This window comes from Periophthalmus magnuspinnatus, chromosome 6 (assembly GCF_009829125.3).
Source record: "Periophthalmus magnuspinnatus isolate fPerMag1 chromosome 6, fPerMag1.2.pri, whole genome shotgun sequence".
NCBI classification, from domain to species: domain Eukaryota; kingdom Metazoa; phylum Chordata; class Actinopteri; order Gobiiformes; family Gobiidae; genus Periophthalmus; species Periophthalmus magnuspinnatus.
The window spans coordinates 10,862,895-10,880,208 of NC_047131.1; the positions used below are offsets into that span (position 1 = coordinate 10,862,895).

The 17,314-nt window shown below is 42.9% G+C and overlaps 1 protein-coding gene across 1 annotated transcript; it reads right to left on the bottom strand.

Moving 5' to 3' along the window:
* Nucleotides 1–1,053: 1,053 nt before the first annotated feature.
* LOC117372548 (ethanolamine kinase 1-like) lies at nucleotides 1,054–11,604 on the bottom strand. The gene is made up of 8 exons (XM_033968366.2): nucleotides 11,272–11,604; nucleotides 6,433–6,707; nucleotides 6,122–6,310; nucleotides 5,790–5,935; nucleotides 5,288–5,371; nucleotides 5,053–5,207; nucleotides 3,292–3,365; nucleotides 1,054–1,192 (listed from the first exon to the last, which is right to left on the bottom strand). Exons 1-8 carry the CDS (start codon nucleotides 11,398–11,400, stop codon nucleotides 1,054–1,056), a joined length of 1,191 nt encoding a protein of 396 aa, XP_033824257.1. The 5' UTR covers nucleotides 11,401–11,604.
* Nucleotides 11,605–17,314: the final 5,710 nt, after the last annotated feature.

The window sequence follows — 17,314 nt, forward strand, 5'->3', positions numbered from 1 at the left end:
TGTTTTGTGTTTTTGATCCAAACTCAGGCTGTGTGTCCTCTGTTTGAACACTCTCCCTGCGCTCAGAGAACGACTCTAAAATATCAACCAGTCAGACGATGTGTGCCAAACTCTCTAACCCCAAAACCCTCAAACCCCCCTTACCCCCAAACCCCTTATCCCTCAAACCCCCTTATCCCCCAAACCCCAAAAACTCACCAAATACCCTAACCCCCAAACTCCCTAACCCCAAAACCTCCAAACATCCAAAACCCCCAAATCCCCTATCCACCAAACCCTAACAAAGCAAACCAAAAATGTCATTCTGTAACTGGACAAAGTACAACATCCAAGCCGCTTCTTCAGCTCTGGTCAGATTTCTGTTGGACATCTAACTACACTGAAACTAGGGGCTCAGGGGGATCAAAGCAGCAGCACCACTATTTCTCTGAATTGAATCATTCATTACAATGATCATAATAAACCGTCTCAGTTCTGTTTCATATTTAACGTCTTGTGACAGTCTCTCGTGTCTCTTATAGGTCAGAATCATACACAGGCTGTGGTTAACCACTTTTCACGTTTCTCTGTTTGGTCTAAACTCAGTTGGGTCTAAACTCATATGTAAACTTTGAACTTCAGGTGTTTGTTTTATTGACATTTATGGAAAAAAGAAAAGAAAGAAAATACAAACCCAGATCAGAAAAACTACTGTAAATGAGGGTTAGATAACTTATATATAAATATATTTTTGATATGTTCTAACTGTGAGTGCTATGAAAGAACATGGACCCAGGGGGCAGCGCAGAGCTCTGAGAAAGAAAGAGGGGGAGGAGGAGGGTGAACAAAAGAGATGGAGAGAGAGGAGTATGTAAATATGTAAACATGTTAACATTTAAACATGTAAATATGTAAACATGTTAACATTTAAACATGTAAATATGTAAACATTTTAACATTTAAACATGTAAATATGTAAACATTTAAACATTTTGACTGGTCAGAATTTTTTGCAGTGAATCTAAAACAATTTTCATAAAGGAAAGAAACAACAAATAGACAAAGTTATTTTTTTTATTTATAGAGGTTTGAGTCTTGATCTGGGTCCCGGTCTGGCCCCAGTTCCAGATCTCGGTCTGGTCCCAGGTCCGGGTCCAGGTCCAAATACTGGTCTCTCTTCTCAAAGTAAAACTTGAGTCTCGCTGCAGCGTAACTGAAATAGAACAGCATGCATTTCATCACTTTCCTTTTCAGTTTTGAAGTGATCCTGATGAACCTAAATGATTTCGTTTCAAGATGTTTTAATTTTTTCAGTAAATTCTTGTTATTTTAAATCAAATAATCTGCTAAATAATCTTAGCAGTCTATGTGATCCCTCAGTCATCCAGGTCTGATCCATAGTAAAAGAAAAATTAAAATCTGTCACAGGACAAAATGTTGTTGGAGTGAAGACATTTGGCTGCTCATCCAAGTCAACAAAACCTCGAGCCACAAACAAAGCAAAGTGGTCTACTCCATCAGTGTAATGAAGAGTGCAGTGAGTGTTACACTGGAGAAACTAAACAGCCACTCCATAAGAGAATGTACCATTGTTGTGAGAGCAGCTCAGGAATACAATCTGTTGTACATCTCCATCTGAAACACTCTAACTACGCCTTTGAAGATAGTGAGGTACAGATCTGAGCCAAAGAAAAGAAATGGTTTGAGAGGGGAGCTACAGAGGCCATTTTTTTTAAGGAAAAACAATCTCTCTTTGAACAGTAATGGGGGCCTTAGACATCATCATCTATCTCCTAGTCATAACTCCATCCTCAGACCTAAATCTAAACAAGAAAAACAAGAGGGCTAGCCAGTACGCTAATAGCCAGTATGCTAATAGGTTTGAGAGCACCCATTTGGGGCCTGAATGATTATGCTAAGTTTGACTCAGGCACACTTCACACTTAGTGTAGCTCATTAGACCTGGCTAAAAACCTGTAAACAACTGTAAACAAACAAGTTCTCCCTTCAGACAGATATACAGCAGTGTCCACCAGTAATCTGACCAGAACTGAAGAAGCCTCTTGGATGAGCAGCCAAACGTCTTCACTCTAAAACTTTTTGTCCAGTTACTGATTTGAATTTTTCTTTTACTATACATCTCAGAGGGATTTTGAGTTTAAGTATCAAATTAAACTCAGTCAAGTCACAATTATTGAGATCTCTGCAAATAATTGAACCAGAGACACACCGATACAATAATGGTCTGATATAACAAACGGTACTGACAGATTAGCAGGATCAGATTTCTTCTTCCAAACATGGTCCAGTGGATATCCTCGTTAGACAAATTGATGTAATAAGACTGTTTACTGATCATGTTTGTCTCAAAAATCTCAGAAAGTTTGAACTTTTATTGACACAAAGTTGTTCTGTCGTTTCCTCGAAGACAGAAGAGACACAGAACATTTGGATCAGTTTGGCCTTTTATTTAGATTAAAGGAAATCTCTGCTTACTTACAGTTTTAGTATCACAATCGAACACCACAGAAAAAGGTGTATCCCTGAATTTTAACTTAAATGAGTCATTTCAGATCAGTGGAATATGCTCTGTTGACTCTGAATTTGACTGAGCTTAGTTTAAACATGAGGCTTTTGTGTGACCTGAGTAACCTGAGAGTTTAAACTACAGACTGTATAAAGAAGTGGACTAAGTGAGTGTGACATCACCCGCAGCGTTCAGCTCCAGTCAAATAAAGCTCATTGAGGCTAGCAGTTGTAGTGGTCAATTTTGAACCAGGCTCCATATTTGAAATTCCGACCATGAGTATCATAGCAACCAAAGAGCCAATCTGGAGCGAAGCTGTTAAAAGTGATGCCTCTCCCACCCATATCGCTGGTTTAGCAGGAAGCGGGCGCTTAGCAACACTGTCAGTCAAACCTGTTGCTAACTCAAGCGGGAGCGAAGAGAAGGTGCATGATTTGTCTGTTATTAATGTACATATCATGAGTGCACAATAGTGAAATAAAAACACCAGGGTCATGTAGAGTGGGTTAATACAAACATTTTAAGACCAAAACCACGAGCCTGACCACAGCAGTTACAGAGAGAAGAGCCACAGGTTTTCAGTGTAAAGTGAACTGGAGCCAGAGTCAAGGGAGCTTAATGGAGCCCATGCTTACTTCCTGTTTGGAACGCAGCGGCTAGCAGGTTAGCTGTGTCCATTTATAGATACAGCCTGTGGTTTGAACATGATCTTATTATGTGACCTGTGTAACCTGAGAGTTTCCACATAAGGCTTTTGTGTGACCTGAGTAAAACTGAGAGAGCACCTTCTGAAGTCGAAATCTATGGACGAGAGCTTGGACTGAAGAATTGCCCACATCCCCCAGAACAGGTTTGAGGCCTGAAACACAGGGCACAGATTTACTCATGACAGCGAGCAGCATGTTTTCAAAGTGAGTATGACAGGTTCTCAAATTACCACTTAGGTTGGTGCAATAAAACCTGCTGTAAATATGAATCATAGTTTTACACAGCTCAAGAAAAGTTGAAAATGACAGAAAGTAGTACACTGACGACATCACGCTGGCGACATCATACTGATGACATCACACTGGAAGAATTCTGTCCAAAAGTTTGGCACAATTTATACAAACACATTTTTATGATATTTTAAACATGATTTCAGCAAAATAAAGGTGTTTTCTTATATTTGTCAAATATTCATCTCTGTGACATTAAAGGAGTTTTGGACCAGTGTACCACATTGTTGCTAGGTAACAGTTATGGAATTCCCTAGTGTGATGTCATGATTTCCAATCAGGAAGGAAAAGTTGAAACCTAAAAAATTATCAACTCTGAAAAAGAACTGATCTTATGTCCTGCTTGAACATATTATTTTGATTAAAACTGTGTAACTTTTGTGCTGGAAGCCTCGTCGCATGCTTGTTTCACTGGAGGTGTTCAACAGAGCACTTTGAGTAATAAGAAAGGGTTACCCGCTCATAATATAAGGTTTTTCTGAGCAATAAAAATGTTAATACAAATATAGTTAATGCCATACTATGGAACATTTCAGAAAAACAGTAATCTATGGAAAGAAGATGGCGCTCTACATAAATGAATAAAAACTCAACTAAATACGTTTCAAACCAAAATCAAATAAAACTTTCTAATAATTTGAACTCGTGTAGATTCATTCTGTTCAGTTTTGCAGTTTCATTCTGATGAGGAAACTACAGGAAGAGAGATGGACAAAAGTCTGAAAAATGCCTCCATTTCACAGATTATAGAGATTATTCTGACTACAGCTCTTTGTGTTTGAGCAGAACACTTTCACTTTTCATAAAACAATGTTTCCGCCTCTGAAATGATCTGCTCTCGGTCCATTATAAGTCTAACCTCAATTTCACCTCAGAACAAAGACAGGAAAAGAGAAGAGAGAAAAGTCTCTGAGTCAAAGGCTGACACATACAAAATGGAGGAACATTTACAGGTCTCTCTTCTGCTCCTCTGTTCTTCTGACCCTCTGCTCCTCTGAACTTCTCCTCTGTTCCTCTTCTCTGCTCCTCCGACCCTCTCCTCTGCTCCTCTACTCTTCTGCTCCTCTGTCCCTCTCCTCTGCCGCTCTGACCCTCTTCTCTGCTCCTCTCATCTAATCCTCTGTTCCTCTGCTCCTCTTATCTTCTCGTCTGCTCTACTGCTCCTCTGCTCCACCGACCCTCTCCTCTATTCCTCTGACCCTGTCCTCCACTCCTCTGCTCCTCTGGCCCTCTCCTTTGTTCCTCTGACCCTCTATTCTACTCAACTGCTCCTCTCCTTCGCTCCTTTTACCCTCTCCTCTGCTCCTCTGACCTTCTCCTCCACTCCTCTGCTCCTCTGGCCCTCTCCTTTGTTCCTCTGACCCTCTCTTCTACTCAACTGCTCCTCTCCTTCACTCCTTTTACCCTCTCCTCTGCTCCTCTGACCCTCTCCTCTGCTCCTCTGACCCTCTCCTCCGCTCCTCTGACCCTCTCCTCCGCTCCTCTGACCCTCTCCTCCACTCCTTCTCTGCTGTGGTTTGTGGGAAGGTTTGGTAAGTGTTTTCTGACCAATGAGAACTTGCAGACGTGGACATAGAGGCGTGTCACTTCCTGCTCAGTGACCTCACTTCCTGTTTCCTGGCTGTAGTTTTTGAGGTAGGTCGTGATCCAGTCCTTTTGTAGTCCGGGACTCGGGTACCGGCTGTAGTCCAGGTCACTCACTCCTGACCAGCACGGGCACATTTGCATATTCATGAGCTCGTTTGCATATTTACAGACACATTTACATATTTAAATGAAACACCTGCAAACTCGTTGAAGTGGTTTCCGATGTCGAACGCCTGATAGTTAAAGTCGCAGTATTCAAAATCTATAAACTTCACTGTTCCTGCAAAAAGACTCCAGTTATACCAGTAACATTTAAAGTAGTGGTAGTAGTAGTGGTGATAGTAGTGGTGGTGGCGGTAGTAATAGTAGCAGTAGTTGTAGTATTATTATTAGTAGTAGTTCATTATTAGTAGTAGTAGTACATGCAGTAGTTGTAGTATTATTAGCAGTAGTACATGCAGTAGTTTTAGCATTCATAGTACTTTGTTCCTTGTTGTACATGTACTACTATAACTACTGTTCTTGGTGAGCAGAAGTTATAGTAGTACATGCAGTAGAACTAGCTGTAGTTGCAGTAGTAGTAGTAGTAGTAGTAGTACATGCAGTAGGACCAGCAGTAGTTGTAGTAACAGATGTAGTTGTAGTATTAGTAGTAGTAGCAGTATTAGTACATGCAGTAGTTGTGGTATTCAAGGTACCTATTTCCTTGTTGTAGATGATGTTCTTGGTGAGCAGGTCGTTGTGACAAAGGACTACTGGAGACCGAAGCCGACTCAAACTGGACTTTAACAAAACCATCTCAGTCCTCAACACCTCAGGACCGGGGACCAGACCGGACCAGAACCTGGATCAGAGACCAGAACACGGACTAAGACCAGAGACCAGAAAAGGGACTAAGACCAGAGACCGGACCAGAGACCAGAGAAAAGACCAGAGACCAGAGATCATAAACCAGAACAGAGGGAACTTAGAAAGACCAGAGACCAGAACGTAGCTCTGAACCAAGACAGTCACTCTCTTTATCACCCACCTGCTCTCTGATTGACTGTGGTTGTGCCTGCTCTCCTCTGACTGGCTGTGGTTGCCCTGGCTCTCCTCTGATTGGTTCATTTGAATAAGGTTCAGGAGATGCTCCATCTTTTTCCAAAGAACCGGTTCCTCAGATTCAGAGTTCTTAATCTGAACCAAGTGAAGCATCGCCATCTCAGCTGCGACCAACCTGAAACCACACAGGGTTTAGTCCTCGTTTGAACCTGGTTCAGTCCTGGTGTAGTCCTGGTATAGTCCTGGTTTAGTCCCAGTTTAATCCTGGTTTAGACCTGGTGTAGTCCTAGGTCAGACCTGTATATGTGGGGCTGTGTGAGCAGGCGGTCGCTCAGTGGTGCCCCCGGCAGGTACTCGTAGCTGATGCCGTTTCTGAAGCTGCAGTAGATCTTTGGACCACAGCCTCTGGACTCCAGGAGTCGGACCATCTGGACCTCCCTGGACCGGTCCACAAACAGGTCTGTGTGCCTGCCGTAGAGCCGGACCAAGACCAAGTCTGAGTCCGGGTCTGGTCTCTGGTCTGGTCTCACAAAACAACCAATTAAACGGTTTGTGATCCCCTCTGTAAAAGACTGAGAGAGAAGTTAGTTTAAGAACTAAACCAGGTTTGTACCAAGCCTGAACAGGCCTGAACAAGGCCTGAACAAGATCTGAACCAGGTCTGAACCAGGACAAAGCTAGGTCTGAACCAGGAGAGACACAGTGGCTAGTGCTCTCGCCTCACAACAAGAAGGTTCCTGGTTCCAGTCCCAGGCCATTCTGTATGATGCTTGCAAGACTAGCTCAAGAACTGGAGATGGGCCCCACTTGCTGTTGGGTCAAATGCAGGTTTAACCCAAAGACACGGATGAATAGGTCAAATGCAGCTTTAACCCAAAGAAATGCAGAGAACACTTTTATCTACGAGGACAATAAAGTGCACAAACAAGGATTGTGATGTGGCCCGGTATGACACAGCTAGAAATCCACCCTGGAACCAGGCCTAGGGTTATGGCTCGAATACAAGCGCCCGATGGCCCTTCTGTGGGTTCACCTGCAGAGTGGTTCATAGGGGTTCATGGGGTCGGGTGCGAAGACACACTCTCTAGAGCAGGGGTCGGCAACCCGTGGCTCCGGAGCCGCATGCGGCTCTTTCATCCTTATGGCTCTGCGTGGCTTGGGAAAATAAATTTTAAGTATTTAATTTAAGTATATTTTATTTGTGTTAGATCTTTTTTTATTGTAGTTTAAATTGGAAGATTATTGTGATCTTGAAATATAAAAATAAAATTATATTTTCTTATTTTTCATTGCTCAAAATAAGCGTCACACTCGTGGAACAACATTAAAAACAACACTGCTCACGTGTCACAGACACAGCTCACAGTCCTGCGTAAAGACACACATTTTCAGACGCTGTGCGCATTGGGGTCAGGAGCAGGAGGATCTTCCCCGATGTAACTTTCGCCCGTCCCTCATGACACACTAATAAGTTTGTCCATAGATATATAATGAAAATCCTGATAGGAAATCACCACAGAAATCTATTTGATGTAGTGGCAAGTTTATTATATCTGTGATAAATCTGCTCTTGTCTCCGCGATGACGTATCACGTATAACACATCAGACACGTCGCCCAAAAGTACAGTCACAAGCGAGTGAAAATGAGCCAAAACAAAAGTATTTGGAGAGCTTTTTAACGAAGGGGAAAAGGACAACTGAGGAGCCAGAAGAGGAGACTACACCTCCAAGAAAAAGAAAGATAAATTTAACAGACAATACCAGGAATCCTACTTAAAATATGGGTTTGTCGCTACAGGTGACTCTCACACGCCAAGTCCGCTCTGAGTAACATGCGAGAAAAAGCAAATGAGACAATGAAACCTTCAAAACTACTTTGGCACATGGAGACTAAGCACCTGGGATTAAAAGATAAGATTTTGAGTTTTTTTGAAAGAAACTGCAGAGCAGACTAGACATAATCACACTGCGGGTGTCATTGTCTCCCATCACTCCTCGATGGGTCCACCTCATCGCAAAGAAACAAGTGCAGGGCTCCCTCTGATGCAGCGGTATGATGAGTTGTATTTTTTATGCACTTAACTTATTTTTGCCATATTTATCTGCCATGGTTACATGGACGGTCCGTGAAAATAAAACCTACATTATTCCGGTCCGTGGTGCAAAAAAGGTTGGGGGCCCCTGTCATAAACACACTATAGTTGTTTACACTAAACCTAAAGGTAAAAAAAACAAACAATATATACAGTGTTATCTTCATTTTAGATGTCACAACACCCAACACCCAACACTCTTGCATTTATATAGCTTTAAAAATGAAAAAAAAAAAAAAATCATATTTAAAAAATATGTTCATTATATGTTAAGTTTAGATAAGTTAAGGTGTACTCTGACCTACTCAGTTCAAAGGTCAGTATTGTGCGCCTGACAAAACCAGTGCTCCGCTTGCGAGTGCTGTGACGATGCGCTGAATGCAGTTTATCCCAAAGATGGCAGGAAAAAAATTATCACTTTTCACAACGAATTTTACAACCAGTGTAAAAGAAACCTGCGTGTGTCTCATCTGCGGGACGACTGTGGCGATGGCAAAAGTCGCAAAAAGCAACCGAGATTTATTTAAAAATATGTAAGTTGATTTTTCTTTAACATTACATGATTGAAAACTTTTGAAACATGATCCAACATAGTTTGTTTTGTTCAACGGGTTTGTCAGTGGCTGGTGAAAATGGGACATTTTTCCTATGAGATGTAATGATGTAAGTGATTATCTGAAAATTTAACAATTACTAAGAAAGTTAAAGTGCTGAATATTGATATCTGTTCCCCACCTTGCTGTCATTGTTGACAGTTACGAGAAATCATTAATGTGATCAGTGTCTTCACATAGATGATTATCATAGCAAAAGACAAAGTCAGACAGAATCTTAAAATCTGTTAACTGGACAAATCGTTGTAGGACGATTTGTCCAGTTGACAGTTGACAGATCTGACTTTCAGATCAGACCTGGACGACTGAGGGTTTACACAGATATAGATGATTATCATTAATCATTATTAAGGCAATTAACTAGGCAAACTGAGCAAATTTGTTATTTCAGAAGAGCGTATCAAACTCTCAGCCCTTTGTATGACTCAGTGCCCTTTGCTAAGGGCTGTCCAGTCCCTGTATGATTGAGCTGTGTTTGCATTGCCAGCAGTAAGTCAGACCTGTTCCCGATGCATGCTGGGCTGCCCCTTTGTCTGTTCATTGTTTTTATGGACAGAATTTCTAGGCGCAGCCAGCGGCCAGGGGGTCTGGTTCAGGGACCGAAGGGGGTCCGGGTTGGTGACCACAGAGTCTCATTTCTGCTGTTTGCACATTATGTTGTCCTGATAGCGTCAATGAACCAGGATCTGCAGCAGGCACTGGGACAGTTTGAGCTGAGTGTGAAGCGGCTGAGATGAGAATCATCTCCTCCAAATCTGAGGAGGATTATAATAATAATAATAATGCCTTACACTTGTAATGCGCTTTACAGGCTTGTCAAAGCCTCTCAAAGCGCTACACTATAGTCATTATTCATTCATTTCCACACTTGGTGACGGTAAGCTACTATTGTAGCCACAGCTGCCCTGGGGAGACTGACAGAAGCGAGGCTGAATCTGCGCCATAGGCCCCTCCGACCACTAGGCAATGTGAGGGTGAAGTGTCTTGCCTTTACACAACGACAGAACTTGGTCCGAGCGGGACTCGATCCTCCGACCTTCGGGTTGGGGGACCAACACTCTAACCACTGAGCCACTGTCGTATCTCAGGGTCTTGTTCACTTGTTCACACTTAAGTGAAGCAAGTTCACGAGTGGGAGCACCCTTAGAGATAGGGTGAGGAGCGCATTCAGTAGAGCCACTGCTCCTCCATGTGGAGAGGAGCCAGCTGAGGTGGCTCGGGCATCTGTTCCAGATGCCTCCTGGATGCCTCCCTGGGGAGGTGTTTATGTCCTGGGTCTTCCCCGGGAGGAGGCCCCAGAGAAGACCCAGGACATGTTGGAGGGAATATGTCTCTCGGCTGGCCTGGAAATGCCAGAGGAGCTGGAGGAAGTGTCTGGGGTGAGGGGAGCCTGGGCCTCTCTGCTCAGACGACTGGATGGACAATAAAGCGGACCAGGTCTGACCTCACTCCTCATGGAGGGCGAAGTGTCTTGTCCAAGGACACAGCGGTAACTGATTGTATCACCAACTTTCTGTTTATAAGTTAATCTCTTTCCTGTCTTTTTCCTCTCTTTTCTCTCCTCCTCTTGTATCTCTCTCTCTCTCTCTCTCTCTGTGTATTTTCTCTTGCTTATAATAATATTCCATTTTCTCCTTTCTTTTCCCACTGGACTCCCTCACTCCCTCTCCCCTCCTCCCTCTCCTCTCTCACTTATCTCCTCTCTCTCTTTTGTGTATTTTGTTTTTCCTTTTGCAGTTTCCCACAAGACACCCCATCTCCTCTCTCTCTTCTCCCCTCACCTCTCTCTCCTCTCCTCTCCTCTTTCTTTCCCTCCTCTCTAGCACCTCTTCACCCCCCCTCCTCTCTTCCCCTTCTTCTCTCCCCTCTTACTTGTCTTCTCTCTCTTCTGTTTTTTCTGTTTTTCCATTCTTTCTCTCAGGACATCCATCACTCTCTGAACTAAGCTCTCATTATTCTGACATGATGTTACAACAGCAGGGGGCGCTCTGAGGTACTTTATTTCCCACTGACAGCTTCTCCCCTCCTCCCCCTCTCTCCTTCCCTTCCTCCTCTCCTCCTCTTCTGGTTTATTTCAAGTCCTGCATGGTTTGATCCTGGTTCAGTGATTCACTCCTGGTTTAGTCCTGGTTTAGTCCTGGTTTAATCCTGGTTCAGTTCTGCTTTAGTCCTGGTTTAGTTCTGGTTCAGTCCTGGTTTGGTCCTGGTTTAATCCTGGTTCAGCCCTGCTTTAGTCCTGCTTTAGTCCTGGTTTAGTTCTGGTTCAGTCCTGCTTTAGTCCTGGTTCAGTCCTGCTTTAGTCCTGCTTTAGTCCTGTTTTAGTCCTGCTTTAGTCCTGTTTTAGTCCTGCTTTAGTCCTGCTTTAGTGCTGGATCAGTCCTGGTTTAGTCTTGCTTCAGTTCTGCTTTAGTCCTGGTTCAGTCCTCACCTTCATGTAGACTTGCTCCAGACACCAGTCTGGTCTGAGGATTTGTAGAAGTTCTAAAATCCCAGGTTCTGGTTCTTCTTCGTTTATTTCCAGATCCACATGAGGAATGTCAGAACATCTGAGCTCCATGTCCTCCAGAAGTCCTGACCTCACAGAACGTTGAAAGGAACCACTAACCTCCAAGGATTTGTGGTAACCTCAGTTTCTCCAGACTCTGTCCTCAAACCTGAATATCTGGTCCAAATCCTGGTCTAAACCTGGTCTAAACCTGGTCTAAACCGGGTCTATCCTCGCCTGGTTTCTGTAGGAGGGGGTTTGCGAGTTCAACGCTCTCTCTGCTTCTGCTTCTGTCCGAAGTTTAACGTTTAACTAAAAAGTGGAGAAAAGTTCAGGCTGAGACCAGTAATAGGACTGGACTTGGACCTGGGTCAATCTGGTCTGATCTGACCCGAGGAGCATCAGGCCCCTTTATACTGACTCTCCAAATTGATACTGCAGTGACATCAGGCTGAAGGTGTTCTGCATGTATGTCTATGGTGGGATGTTCAGCAGTTACCATGGTGACACAATGCACACATTAGCAAACAAGGACAAAGAGCGTTAAGATCATCTGAAAATTCTGCCTGTGATCAATCCGAGCGTTCATGGTTCTGTTTAGGAGTTTGATTTGACACAAAAAGGTGAGAGTGACTAACTGAAAAACTGTTGGCTAATGCTAGCTTGTGACTTATGTTATTTGAGACAGACTTGTTTAACAGCACAAATCAGCTCACCTGTTGGAATTCAGATAAGTCAGTTCTTTATGATCAGATTGTGTTAAAACAAAACTCAGATAAAAGTCTAACTTGAGTAACAGAGTTTCAGACAGAGCAGTGCTCCCAGTTAGCATCATACCCCCAGGGAATGTGGATGACATCAGCTGAGTGTTGGTAAAGCGTCCAGTCCTCTGGCTCTGCACCTCTACTCTTTTGGCTCCTTTGGCTCTTTTGGCTCTTGTTCAGATTGACATTTGTCTCGGCGTGCCGTAGCTGAAGGTGAGGCATGTGATTTGACGGCTATAATTCCCAGTGATCCACTCAGACCAGGAGGCACTTCTAACAGAAGGCAGACAGAACACCAGGGACGGGAGGGCATCTGACACACAGGGAGGGCATCTGACACACAGGGAGGGCATCTGACACACAGGGAGGGCATTTGACATACAGGGAGGGCATCTGACACACAGGGAGGGCATTTGACATACAGGGGATGCAGGCCGATGGGAGGGCATCTGGACATTCCTGGCTTTGTTTCTCTCACAGAATAATGGGCTCCTCTGAGACTGAAAAGATCTTTGGTTAAATTCTTATGACACACAAGTCCAGGCAAAGACCCAGCTCTGGTCCCTCAGGTCCTGGTACAGTCCTGGTTTAGTCCTGGTTTAGTCCTGGTTCAATCTTGTTGTAGTCCTGGTTTAGTCCTGGTTTAGTCCTGGTTTAGTCCTGGTTTAGTCCTGGTTTAGTCCTGGTTTAGTCCTGGTTTAGCCCTGTTGTAGTCCTGGGTCAACCCTGTTGTAGTCCTGGTTCAATTCTGTTGTAGTCCTAGTTTAGTCCTGGTTTAGTCCTGGTTTAATCCTGGTTTAGTCCTGCTTTAGACCTGGTTTAGTTCTGGTTTAGTCTTTGTTTCTCTTCTCCCTTCTTCTTGTCTGACAGGATTTGACCCCGGGGCTGGACTCTGGACTGGGTCTCGGAGGGTCTGTGGTCCAGGGGGGTCTAAGGGGGGTCTTTGGTCCAGTTCTGGGTCTAGTCCTGGTCTTTGGTCCGGTCTGTGGGGTCCGGCTCTTTGTGAAATCGTTCCTTTGTGAGAAAAATTAAATATGGATAAGTTCAGGCTTAAAAGAGGAAAAAGTTTTAAAAATTTACCACAAAAACAAAACTCTTTCGAAAATCTGCAGCTCTCAAACTTCTGACTTTGGCCTCGATGCAAAATCCCCATTTTACACCAGCCCTATTGTCCTATATGTGTCTCTATAGTTATAATCTGTGACACCTCTGGATCATTATGTAACAATTTACACATTTTAAATCACAATATTCATCTAAAATTGTGGTGCCCAATCACCATAAATGCCATCACAACAAAGCGGTGCATACTGTTGGCGCCCCTTATGTATAGCTGCACATCACACTAGCAGCACTTATTTTTTTAATACCAAAATTACTATGCGACACTGCCAAATCCTACAAGTGTCACCAATTAAGAAAATAAAACTGGAGAAGGAAGTGCGCATATTGAAAATGAGAGATTAAAGATTACTCAAACATGAATCACTCCAAATACAACTTCCTGGTTGGACACAAGCAGATGTGACACACATGGAAATGTAATTCCATAACTGTTACCTGGCAACCATAATGTAAACAAGGGTCCACCATTGTTCCCTAATTTTTCACGAGTCTGAGCAAACACACAAACTCCCTGAGCGTCCCATGGACCACTGTGAGCAACATCAGACGTGCGCACTGTGGTCATGCTGCATCACATCCATCCAAGTTAAATGGTTTATTAAAAGAATCAAATTACCGCATTTACATTTCTGTTATAAGACTTTTAATTAAGTGCTTTAGCCACTTATACAATAAAAGTGACAAAAATCTTGCTCATGACCTGTGCAGTATGTTAATGCTATTGGAAGTATAAATATTTAATTTTAACTATGGAAAAACATGAGCTTCCAACCAAACCAAGCCAACTGTAAACTCCAATGTTGAAAACACACTTAACATTTTTATTATAAAGCTCTGACTTGTATTATGAGTATAAGCCATTGTGTGAAGCTTTGTGCACTGAGTGCGATTGTCCTACTGTGTCTGGGAGACAGTCCGTTAACTCTTTTTCAGTATATGACACGATCATTTGATTTTTACAACTCATAAACTAGTGACAGTCAATGACCAACACACACTGAGAGGAATCTGTATCTGCACAGCTGCTCTATTACTGTACATTTATATATTAAAACACAATATAAAATGTGTATTTGTATATAAAATATATTCAAACAAGTGGTATGGGTCAAAATAAATATATATTTACAAACCACACACTGCAAACAGTGAACAAACACACACTGGAAACTAAAAACACACTGTACATGTGACAGTGTGACAGTCATTCTGTGACAGAGGTTGGAGGATCGAGTCCCGCTCGGACCAGCTTCTGTCATTGTGTCCTTAGGCAAGATTCACCCAAGTGGAGTGTGCGTGAATGATTGGTGGTGGTCGGGGGGGGGTTTGATTGGCAGATTGGCATTAGCTAATACTAATAATTACACATAATACACATTTGACCCACAATTAAGTCTCTGCTCCTGAGTCCACCATGAGATCTTCACCCAGTTCCACGAATCGTTCCGGGTCTGAGATGCCTCTAGTTTAACTTACAAACATCCAGTGTCCTCGGTCGTGTACTTCCTTTGTTTTGTCCGTTTCGTCCGTTTCGTCATGTTTAAAACGCAAAACTGCTACAAAACAGTGCGTAACAGTGCCCCCGGGGGCGGGCCGTCGGGACGTTAAGGGGTTAAACACTTAGCATCATTAGAGAGTTTTCACTCCACATCGGCCACATGGGCTAAAACTCTGGTAGCGGCGCATGACGACGCCTGCCGTTTATAAACTGCGTAAATACGTATGTGAATCACATAATTGGCTGGAGCAGCTAGTCACCGGTCACACTCACTGGCCGTGTCCCAATTCGACAAAATGGCCTTAGAATCACCATTGGAAGTGTGCATCAAAGGGCAGTTACGTAATTTCCGGCGCGACAAGGGCTGTCCCATTTCAACCCACCCTACTGAATGCGCCCACAAACCTGCCCTTCCCTTTGCACCGTTTCCATGGAGATCGGACGTAACCGAAGCGTGCATCCATGCAGACTTCACGCACTTCTATATCCCATCATGCACTGCAACTATGCAAAAAAGAGAAGAAAATGGAGTCCGCTGCGCAATATACGTTCAAATGTTCGTACTGGTTTACCTCATCTACAACAGTGCGACATGAAACTGTTAAATCTGAATAAAGATCTGTACAGGCCGTGTGTTTGATGATTAAAAAGGAGTTACATGAAATAAAGGAATGTGCAGTTATTGCTAGACAATAAGAAGACATTATTATCATTAAAAATTATGACTGCAATAAGAATAATGTAAGAATGTTTGTTTCTATTGTAAGTGTCAAAGACCAAGAGACTGAAACGTAAAGTCAGAAGGTTTAATGATCCACACAGGTAATGTGAACAATGAAATAACGGACTCTCCAGAAAGGACAGAAGAGAGTCCTGAGACGTGCACAAAATCTTCATGAGTTCCGTACATTCCATACGTCTGCACTCCCTCGTGGGCACGTGTCATTTACCTTCGTGTTAGTAAATCAAGACACTAGCTTGATGTAGCGCTGCACTGCTAGAAAATACTTTACAATAATAATATGAAAAGAACTGGCACGGCATAGAAGGGAAACAGTGCCCTCTACTGTTATTAAAGTGGTGTAGCCACTGGCCAAAATACCGAACCGTTAAACTGCAATATCCCACTATATGTACAACTAATCAGTGTTCTCTGGTTTATAGACTATGAATGTAAAAATTATATTGTTACCTCTGTCTCTGTTATTACGTTTTCACAAGGTTTATTTTGTTAAGGTTAAGAAGTAGCTACAATTGAGAAAAAAAATCCCCTTGAAACTTATATTTGCCTATTGATATTCAATCTAAACAGAAAGAAACGGCTGCGACGACGACATCTTTACTTTTCTTCTATTAAATAATAAATAATTAAAAATAACGTACGTAATGTACGTTCAAAGACATCGGTGGAAGTGCGGTCCATGGTGTAGACCTGTCCCACTTCAGCAAGAAGGCAGCTACACTGAGGAGGGCAGATTCTCGACTGGAAGCTTGAAACCACACTTTGAAGAGTACTTCGAAGGGACCCTTCAAAAGGTGCATTTGGCGAATTGAGACACGGCCACTGACTCACGTTGAAAAATAGCGCAGAATGAATTGTTGTGTGTTTATTTTATTTTCAATTCCGGTTCGATTTTGTGTGCGCAGCACAGATTTTCTGTGCGTAGAGACCGTGTCAGCAGTGCGCAATTGCACACGCGCGCAGCTTAGAGGGAACAGTGGTCAACACATGTCTAAATTAGACAATAGTAATGATTCAACTGACTGTTTATATAAATGGACAGCTAACCTGCTAGCCGCTACGTTCCAAACAGGAAGTGAGCATGGATTCTCTTCTGGTTCCATCAACTCTGGCTCCGATTCACTTTACACTGAAAAGCTGGCCCCTCTCTCTGTAAATGTTGCTCCCAGACTCGTCATTTTGGTCTTAAAATGATAACCCACTCTACATGATCGTGAGGTTTTATTTCACTATTGTGTCCACCAATCAAGATATGAACATTAGTAACAGACAAATCAGGCGCCTTCTTTACCTGAGGTCACTCCCTGCTAAATCAGCCGTGCAGACAAGGAGCGATGTTACCTTGAACAGCCTCGTTCCTGATTGGCCCTTTGGTTTCCATGATACTTGCGGAATTCCAAATATGGAACTGTGCCCCACATTAGCTGCTATAACTGCTAGCCTCGATGTGTTTCATTTGGAGCTGAACACTGTGGTTTACGTTACACTCATTCACTTTTTTATACAGACTGTGGTTTATGAGACAACAGCTTCATACAGTGAAATGCAGGTTTAAAGTGTCAGTCTCTTGTGTCTTTGTTTTGGAGTGTTCTGTGTTGATGTCGGAGGCAGAGGGATTCTGTTTTACATCTCAAATGCTTCCTGGATTTTTGGACTTTTCTCAACTTTTCTTCACAAAGTGACACTGAGCTGATGTAAATTGTGGTGAAGCTTCTGTCCACCAAACAGAGTCAGACAAACAGGAACTTGACAGAAGCATTTTAATGTGGACTTCATGCATTATCATTTTAAATAAAACATTTGAACATTTTAAAATGACACCGATCAGGATGTTTACACAGATGATAAATAAACCTT

Excerpts from the sequence above, each read along its gene's own strand:
- LOC117372548 (XM_033968366.2), bottom strand. The coding sequence starts at position 11,400 with ATGGAGCTCAGATGTTCTGACATTCCTCATGTGGATCTGGAAATAAAC. Across the intron at positions 5,936-6,121 it reads CACAGTCAATCAGAGAGCAG|GTTCTGGTCCGGTCTGGTCC; the intron begins GTGGGTGATAAA and ends TCTCTGATCCAG. Across the intron at positions 5,208-5,287 it reads CCACTTCAACGAGTTTGCAG|GAGTGAGTGACCTGGACTAC; the intron begins GTGTTTCATTTA and ends CGTGCTGGTCAG.